At 38.8% G+C, this 9,446-nt stretch overlaps 1 protein-coding gene across 4 annotated transcripts; it reads left to right on the forward strand.

Moving 5' to 3' along the window:
• The first annotated feature begins 3,126 nt into the window (after positions 1–3,126).
• On the forward strand, positions 3,127–9,160 carry LOC104238993 (WEB family protein At3g02930, chloroplastic-like). 4 transcript variants are annotated; one of them, XM_009793526.2, is made up of 4 exons: positions 3,127–3,231; positions 3,561–3,683; positions 5,671–5,878; positions 6,622–9,160. In XM_009793526.2, the coding sequence occupies exons 1-4, from the start codon at positions 3,215–3,217 to the stop codon at positions 8,908–8,910; spliced, it is 2,637 nt and encodes an 878-aa protein (XP_009791828.1). In that variant the 5' UTR covers positions 3,127–3,214; the 3' UTR covers positions 8,911–9,160. The 4 variants fall into 4 exon arrangements, with proteins under 4 accessions (XP_009791828.1, XP_009791829.1, XP_070006367.1 ...); XM_009793527.2 differs by having other exon boundaries at positions 5,677–5,878; XM_070150266.1 differs by having other exon boundaries at positions 3,142–3,433; positions 5,677–5,878.
• Positions 9,161–9,446: the final 286 nt, after the last annotated feature.

Consider the following 9,446-nt stretch of genomic DNA (forward strand, 5'->3'; position numbering starts at 1 on the left):
GGATCTCATCGCCTCAGAACCGTATTTCCTTAATGTTCCTCATCGTCGATACCAACTCTACTATGCTGACACTGAAATTGTACTCGGACAATTTGGGAAAGGTGGAATCCTGGGAACCCGGCATCTCTTTATCTTGTCATGACCTGCCACGGTCAGTTCCGCTATCGAGAACGAACCTATCCGCTGACCGGAATCCTCTGTCGCGTCTTTTGGTCCTATCGTAGGGAAAAACCCAGCCATTCGAAGATCGCCGATCTCCATCAAAATCGTCCTTTGATTTGCTCTGTTCTTTTCTCGATCCCCACCCTTGGTCGATGCTGGTAACCCGAGCTGATCATCATCTATTCTTATATTTGACCCATAATAGTTATGGACATCTGCCCATGTAGTCACCTGGAACACGAGCAGGCTTTCTTTCAGTTTATAGGAGGCGTCAGAGCTCCTCGGGTTCAGCCCCTTAGTAAATGCCTCAGTTGCTCATTCATTCGGCACGATTGGTAGCAACATCCTTTCTTTCTGAAACTTGATCACGAACTCACGCAACAATTCGAACTCTCCTTGCGCAATTCTAAATATGTCGGCCTTCTTGGCCTGTATCTTCCTGGCCCCGGCATGGGCCTTGATTAAAGAATTCGCGAGCATCTCAAAAGAATCTATTGAGAGCTCAAGTAAAAGTAAATACCATGTCAGGGCTCCCTTCATGAGGATTTCTCCAAACTTCTTCAGCAGGACCGACTCAATCTCATGTAGAGCTAAATCATTTTCTTTTATCGCCATTGTATAGGTAGTGATGTGCTTTGGAAGATCCGAGGTCCCATCATATTTTGATATGTATGGCATTTTGAAACGCTTCGAAATCAACTCTGGTGCTGCGTTCGGTTTGAACGGAAAATGAGTGTATTTCTTTGAGTTCGGGCCCTCCAGCACTGGTGGAGCGCCCGAAATTTGGTCCATTCGAGCATTTATTTCCCTGATAAACCGCATGAGCTTGGTTGTGAAAGGATCACTACTGTTATTGTTGCTAGATCTGCCGACGATCCCCATGGCCCCATCGAAGCCGACCTCACCCCTCGAGGCGTTATTATTAACCTTTTGCGTTATTTGATTTGCGGGAGCACCAGAAGGGATTGGACCTCTTCCATTCGCATTGTAGGCACCCGACAACACTTTCCTCAATTATGTCATGGCCTGGTCTTACCGTGAGAGAAGGCCCATGATAGCTTTTTGTTGTTCTCTCAGGATCCTCACCATTTCTATAACGTGCTCGTCTTTAGCGTTATCAGGAGTCGCCTCACGTACGTGTCGGGGATACCGCCCACTATGAACCGTCGTGGCTACATCCTCCTCATTGCGAGTGTCACTGATCGAATCCTCGTGTTGAGTCGTATTTTCTTGTGCCTCAACGTTGTGTGCGATGTTGACATCATTATCTGCCATCTTTTTACTATTTTTGCTAAGAAACAATGAATCAAACAGATTAGTAATAGATATAGGGATCAACTCGCTCACGCAACTATCTAGGCCCCACAGTAGGCGCTAAACTATTTACCCGTAAAACGGTACAGTTGAATTTATAGCGTGAGTTATAGACAAGCGAATCGATTTGATCCCAAAAATAATTAGAAAATTAAATAAAATGCAAGACTTAACGTTGAAATCAAGATAATATAGCACACAACTTGGTTCCGGGAATAAGGCTTCCAAAGGCAGCAATAAGAATATTGATAGACAGAAAATAAAGTATTATTTAGCTTGGAACAACGTGTAGCATAAGCTTCTAAATGGCTATTGCATAAGCTTGAAATTATTTAGCATAATTTCATGTCTTGCAATGGCTATTGAAGTCACTATTTATCGCTAAATCTAGGGAACAAGGTCCTAGGATCAAGCCCCTCTTAAATGACAAATGATGGCCATTGATGAATATGCAACGACAGGCTATAAATGTCAAAATTATCTGTAACGGATGTGTATTTAATGTTGAGGAGTATTCATCATTGAATGTCATCTGGTGGCAAATATTTGTTTGCCCCCGTTGATAATGTTCTCATCGGGGTCTACCCGATGTCAACCGAAGTTGTTGCCTTTGGTATTGACTTCCATTTGCTTTGTCTTCCGCTTTTCCTCGATTTCACGTGTCATCATGTTATTCGAGTATTTAATGTGAATCGATTTTACCCTATACAGTAATGCAATTGTGCATTAGGTGATGCCACTGATTTGGGGAGGAAAAGATTGAATGGATGCTGACTGACAAAGTTTGAAGATGTTTGATTGTTTGAATTTGGCCGAGGAAGAAGAGGAGAGAAAATAGGGAAGATTCGATTTTAATACATTATTTTGTATATAATTGACAAATTTGTATATCAACTTGTAATTAAGTTAAAATTTTAATATTTAGGGTAAATAAGTTTCAAATTAACTTAAATAATGTATAGTAACAGTTTATTTACCTTATTTTTCTGGTTATCAATCTCAATTATTATGAACTATTATTGGTAATTATCCTTAAAACTATTTTTTAGGCGAAAATGCATGAAACGTAAACATGAAGCTTCTATTCTTCCTGACTTTTATCTGCTTTGCTGTAGGGACATGAAGGATTACTGTCCCATCGTATTAACACATTTGCATAAGTTTAAATAAAAAGAGTCAAGAGTTAAGAATAATCATGAAGATAGTGAGAGAGGTGATGATCAATTAAAAAATAAAGTTGGTTAACGATCTGTAAGACTATCTTTGCCTTTCTGTAAAAGAAAAGTAAGCATATTATAGAAATAGACGTCTGAAAACAACAGCAAACCTGCCTGACCCATTCTCCATCTTTATTCAGCTGGAAAAAAGGAGATAGATTATATATGGATTCACAAGGTCTTATTTTGACACTACTACCCCTGCTGCCAAAGGAAAACACCTCTTTTCTCTCATTCAGCATGGGTAGCCTTGTAAATTCCTCCTTGCAATTCAAAAGCTGCTAACTGATATAGAAAAAGTACCAAGTAACTTGTATACCACTCTGGAGAAAGAAGATGACCAACCTAGATGATTTTCTCTGTAAATATTTCATCAGCTGTACCCATGTGTCTTAATAGTACCACTGCTGTGATATTTTACAAGCCACGAGGACAATGTCAGCAATTTAGCAGCATGTGTTGTGTTCTCTTTAGATAAAGTAGCATTCTTGTTTCTTTATCTGCTGGAAAAATCAGCCAACATGTCTGCCAAATCCAAGTAAGTTCCCATGAATCTGATATGGGTTATTTTTATTGATCTTAAATCGTGTAACTGCTGTTGTGCTTGAATGCCTTGTTGCATTCTGGATCATCTAAAACTTGGTCTGATTTTCTGGTGCAACCGCCTCTTTCTTGCTAATGCTGTTAAAAAGCAATAAAGAAGAAAGAAGACAGAATGGCTAACTGTATTTTGATAAAAGGTTTCTAACTTTGGCTTGGATCCTTCTAAATTTCTTTGCATTTTGATAACAATAGTGTGATCTTGCGTTTTTGAATTGCTTCGAGTATCTGGTTTATCTAATTGATGCATATTTGAACTTGCACCAGATCAACTCCAAATGGAACTCCGAGCAATTCAACACCATCAACTCCTCGGATGAGTAGGGTGAGCAGGGGAATAGCTAAATCTGATGCTCATTCACCCTCTCCTTTTCATAATTCACGTAATAGGTACTTTCCTCTACTTATTATTTAAGTGAAACCTTAAATGTAAAATTTCTCCTTGCAATTAGAAAGCTGAAACTGGTATTAGAGGAAGTGCTAACTACTTTAGTATGCCCACGCTGTAGGCGGAAGATCACCAACCCAAATGATTTTCTCTGTAAATTCATCCCTTAATTCAATCCGTTCTAACCATCTAATGTTATTCTCCTACTGCTAATAGTACCAATATTGTGAAATCTTGATATTGTCTCATAAGCTTTTTGTTTCCTTTTGTTGATAAAGTAGCATTCTTGTTTATTAAGTTGTAATTGGTAGTACTTCTTTCTCGTCTCCTGGAAAATCCCGCCTTCCACCATCATGTCCACCAAATCCAAGTAAGTTCTGATGGATGTGACATGGGTCCTTTTTCTTTGATCCTAAACTGTGGGTTGTTCTGCATTTTTAACTGCTTTTGAAGCATATGTAACCAGAGGCGAAGCCACTTTTTTCCATGAGGCGAAGCATATGGGTTGTTCTGATATATATGTATATATGTTGAATATCCTTATCTTCTTCTTCGTAAGTTTACTTCTTTATATTTTGACTCCTCTTAGTAAAAATTCTAGCTCCGCCACTATCTATAACCAGTAGCGTAGCCAGGAATCTGGTCAAGGGTGTTCAAACTTTAAAGAAATCAATAATTTAATGTGCCAGGAGCAAACAGAGCAAATACATGATGCATTAATTAATTGTAGGTGTGAGGATATTGTACTAAATCCTAGTGACTGTTGAAATTGGCAAAATGTTTGTCCCACATCGGTGGGAAAACAAAAGTTGGGGGGATTTTCCCCTATAAAAGAAGGCTTAATGTTTAGGATTTAAACACACCTCTAATTTGTCTTCTCATCTGTTTAAGGCATTTGTATCTTCTCTCTTTAGTATTATTTCACTTGTATTTTTGGAGTGAAATAAAATATTGGTTGTGTCCGAGGAGTAGGCAAAATTAGCCGAACCTCGTAAATTCTGGTGTTCCCTTTATTGTTGTTTTATTGTCTTATTTATTATTTGGTGGCTGTCATAATTTTTGGTATAGTAGTTGTGACTTATTCACACTATATACATTTGGCTTCCGCAACAGTGACTACTATTCATCTTAAACTTTTCTTAGCATATTTTCTTGTTATGTTGCAACTTGCGGCTTAAGAGTTTTCCATCTTAGCCAGGGAGGAATGTAGTATTTGGCAGTGAGTGCGGCCAAATACTATCTTTTTATCAGCTGAACAATTTTTAAGAAAATATATACATATTTATATTACGTCACCACAAACTAGTACTCTATAGAAAGATTTAAAATCCTGAATTCGCCTCTAAATTTGGCGCATGAACCTGCATTTCTCTTTTGAGAAAATTTCATACGTCCAACTTCACAAGAAACATTTCTCCCTCCCATTAGGTCTGTCAGTAAGTACCCAATGCCATGAAATGACGACCTTCCAAGCATCCCAATGCGCTGAAAACTGAGACTTTATGGAACTGCCACTAATAATACAAATGTCTAATGAATCGTATTACACTATAGGAAGAGGTACCCTAGGACTGTAACCGGCCCTCTTTCCAGAAAATAGCTTCCTTTCTGATTCCCTTGTCCGTATTGTGCACCTTGTACTTGAATAGTGCCTTGATATGCTTGATTGCCTTCTTGCATGCTGGATCATATTTACGTGAGATTGTTGTGGTATCTAGTTTGATCTAAGGTTCTAAAGTTGCACTCAATTTGGCCTAATTTCTGGTGCATCCGCTTCTTTCTTGCTAATGCCGCCAAAATGTAAAAAGAAGAAAAGAAAAAGGAGAAAGAGATAGCTCGGATGGTGTATTTTGACTTGGATCCATCTAAATTTGTTTGCATTTCAATAACTGGACGCTTGGAGGAGGGTGGCGGGTTGATATTGTGATCTTGCGTTTTTTTAATTGCTTCGAGTATCTGGTTTACCTAATTGTTGTATATTTGAACTAGCACCAGATCAACTCCAAATGGAACTCCTAGTAATTCAACACCATCGACTCCTCGGATCAATAGAGTGAGCAGGGGAATAGCTAAATCTGATGCTGATTCACTCTCTCCCTTGCAAAATTCACGTCGTTGTGTTGATAACTCTGCTATATCAGCTATTTCTAAGCTTTCTGTGGAACGGCAGTCCTCTAAGCTCAGTACACTACCTGATGTGAGTTTCACAAAATCCACTTTATATTATGTATGTACTTCTATTAACTGCATTTCATTACTTGTTTGTCCAGCCCTTTTCTTTTAAAATGAAACTAAGGAGATGTGACTTGAGTTGCGTTGCCTTGGCCGTGTTGTGACATATTTCTACTAAAGCACAGATTCTGATATTCTGTATGGACTTGTTATTGTGATTAGTTAGTTTTCCAACAGTGATTCCTACAGCAAAGCTAGTCTTCGTCGTAATAAAGAATGTTACTCCCTCCATTACAATTTATGTGAACCTATTTCCTTTTTGGTCCGTTCCAAAAAGAATGACCCCTTTCTAAATTTGGTAACAATTTAGCTTAAACTTACAATTCTACCCTTAATGAGAAGCTTTTATAACCACACAAATACTCTGGGCTCCTTTTTGACTTGTTTAGGACCACAAATTCCAAAAGTTTCATTTTTTCTTAAACTCCATGTCCAGTCAAACAACAACAACAACCCAGTATAATCCCACTTAGTGGGGTCTGGGGAGGGTAGTGTGTACGCAAACCTTACCCCTACGCTGGGGTAGAGAGGCTGTTTCCAAATAGACCCTCGACATCCTTTCCTCCATGCCCAGTCAAATAGGTTCACATAAATTGGAACGGAAGAAGTATTACAAAATTTGAATTGGTTTTTGTGTCTCGATGAAACTTTTATCTTCTTGAACTTATGCATTCTAATTTAGATAACTGTTTGACTTTGATCATATAGAAAAAGCCTAAACGGATACTGAAACCATTAGAACTGCAAGCTGAATTAAATGTTGCTCAAGAAGATCTTAAGAAGGCCAAGGAGAAGTTGGCTTTGGTTGAAAAGGAAAAAGTCCAAGTTCTTGAAGAAATGAAGGAAGCTCAGAAATTCGCTGAGGAATCTAATGAGAAGCTGAGAGAAGCTTTGGTAGCTCGAAAGCAAGCTGAAGAGAACTCTGAAGTTGAAACATTTCGTGCTGTTGAGATGGAACAGGTGGGGATTGAAGCTGCTCAAAAGAAAGAAGAGGAATGGCAGAAGGAGATCGAAGCTGTTAGGAACCAACATGCTGTGGATGTGGCTGCTCTCCTCTCTGCCACACAGGAACTTCAACGGGCAAAGCGTGAATTGGCCATGGCTTGTGATGTCAAAAATCAGGCGCTTAGCAGTGCTGAGGATGCCACAAAAATTGCTGATATGCATGCAGAGAAGGTGGAAATCCTCTCCACCGAGTTAGTGAGAATGAGATCTTTACTTGATTCCGGGAACTCCTGGAATGAAACAGAGATTCGTGAGAAGAATAAGCTGGTGGAAGATCTCAAACATGAGGTGGAGACGCTGAAAGAAGAACTAGAGAGAGCAAAAACTTATGAAGCTAAAGTGGTGGAAAAAGAAGCTATGCTGAAGCAACTTAATGTCGATTTAGAGGCTGCTAAGATGGCTGAATCTTACGCACATAATCTGATAGAGGAGTGGAAGAAGAAGGTTGAAGATTTAGAGGTTCAGGCTGATGAAGCGCATCATTTGGAGAGATCTGCATCAGTAACTCTGGAGTCGGTCATGAAACAACTGGAAGCAAGCAAAGATTCATTGAATGATGCAGAATCTGAGATTGCATGTCTCAAGGAGAATTTGGGCATAGCGGAGATGTCAATGGCAAGGCAGAAAGGCGATCTTGAGGAATCAGAACATCGTGCTCAAATGGCCAAGGAAGAGGCTTCTGAGATGAGGAAGAAGGTTGATTCTCTTATATCTGATCTTGAAATAGTGAAAGAGGAGAAGATTCAGGATATGGAGAATGAGAAACAAGCAGCAGCTAGTGTTCAAATCCTATTAGAAGAAAAAAACAGACTTATAAATGATTTGGAAAGCTCCAAGGAGGAGGATGAAAAAAGTAAGAAGGCAATGGAAAGTATGGTGTCAGCTCTGCATGAGGTTTCTACAGAGGCAAGAGAAGCCAAAGAAAGGCTGTTGTCTAGCCAAGATGAACATCAACATTATGAAACACAACTTGAAGATTTGAAGTTGGTACTGAAAGCAACAGAGGAGAAGTATGAAGACATGCTTGACGAAGCAAAAGAGAAATTTGATTTTCTCACCATTTCGATTGAACAATCTAAGGATGAGCACCTGAAATTGAAGGCTGAGTGGGAGGAAAAGGAGCTTCATTTGATGAGTTGCATGAAGAAAACCGAAGAAGAAAATTCTTCAATGGAAAAAGAAATAAGCCGACTGGTAAATCTGCTAAAAGATGCTGAGGAAGAAGCTTCTGCCAAAAAAGATGAAGAAGCTCATTTGAAGAATTCCCTAAAGGAAGCTGAATCTGAGGTAACCTATTTAAAGGAGGTTCTTGGCGAAGCAAAGGATGAGAGCATGAGGTTGAAGGAATGTATAATAGACAAAGAAGATGAAATGCAGAATATTGTTCGCGAAAATGAGGAGCTTCGAAGTAGAGAAGCTGCGTCATTGAAGAAAGTTGAGGAGTTGTCCTTGTTGCTTGAAGGATCATTAGCCAAAAAGCAACCTGAAGCAAGTGGAGAGCTTTCTGATAGCGACAACGATATGCTCCCAAGAGTAGTGACATTTTCTGAACAAAACGGAGAGGGAAGAGTAGAGAAGGCTAAGATGGAACTTCCACCTTACCAATCTGAGCAACATGTTGAAGAAAAACCTGAAGATGTCAACACCACCTCACATGATGAAGCTCTTAAGGCCTCTATAGTAGTACAGAATTCAAATGGAGGACTAAGAGAGTTTGTGAGCAAAGAAAAGGAAGATGATAATGTAGCAGAAAGTGAGCGTAAAATGTCGGAAAGCTGCAAGATTTGGGACAAAGACTTCTCTCAAGAATCAGAATTAACGGCTAATAATGGTGGAGAGAGTTGTGACCAGATAAACGGGTTATCTTCAAAGGAAAACCATGAGAGTGGTGGCACATCTCCTACTAAGCAGCAAAGCCAGAAGAAGAAGAAACCTTTGTTTCACAAATTTGGAAGCCTACTGAAGAAGAAAAGCACCAGCAGCCAGAAGTAACAGCTGCTTTCTGCCTAACATGTAGAGAGGTATAGTAGTAAAGAGTAAGCATTTGGACTGCATAATGTTTTCTTAAATTTTTTAGCTTCTCTTTTCTTATTTATTCATATTTCAAATTGGGGGCTTACATAAGAACAAAAGACTTTCTCTATCATCTTCAGTTTTTTGTTCTTATTATTTGGAGAGTTGTGTTTCTGAATTTTATTTTCAATTTAGGAGTATCCTTCACATTTGATATCATTCTTTTCCAGCTTTGTTCTTTTCTGGGTACCTTTGGTTTCTAATTTACATGAAAGAAGAAATGCATATTCAAGTATACTTTAGTTTGGTTTCATCTAGAAATGGACCCTTAGTTTTTGTTTTTATTTTTATGGAACATCTAATTAGTTAAACTACTAATGTTAAATTATTATTTGTGTTCAACACTTGAATCTGCTAACTTGAAAGATGATTGTCAACTGAATTTCTCTTGGGTTTGCTGGACAGCCAGAAAATTGCCGCAATAATAAAATATGAAAAGATAGATCTATTATATC

The sequence above is a fragment of the Nicotiana sylvestris genome, chromosome 6 (genome assembly GCF_000393655.2).
Source record: "Nicotiana sylvestris chromosome 6, ASM39365v2, whole genome shotgun sequence".
Classification (NCBI taxonomy): domain Eukaryota; kingdom Viridiplantae; phylum Streptophyta; class Magnoliopsida; order Solanales; family Solanaceae; genus Nicotiana; species Nicotiana sylvestris.

What these genes read in the sequence shown, in the direction of transcription:
- LOC104238993 (XM_009793526.2), top strand. An exon ending in TTTCATAATTCACGTAATAG is followed by an intron (nt 3,684 to 5,670) that starts GTACTTTCCTCT and finishes TATTTGAACTAG; the next exon opens with CACCAGATCAACTCCAAATG. An exon ending in AGCTCAGTACACTACCTGAT is followed by an intron (nt 5,879 to 6,621) that starts GTGAGTTTCACA and finishes TTGATCATATAG; the next exon opens with AAAAAGCCTAAACGGATACT.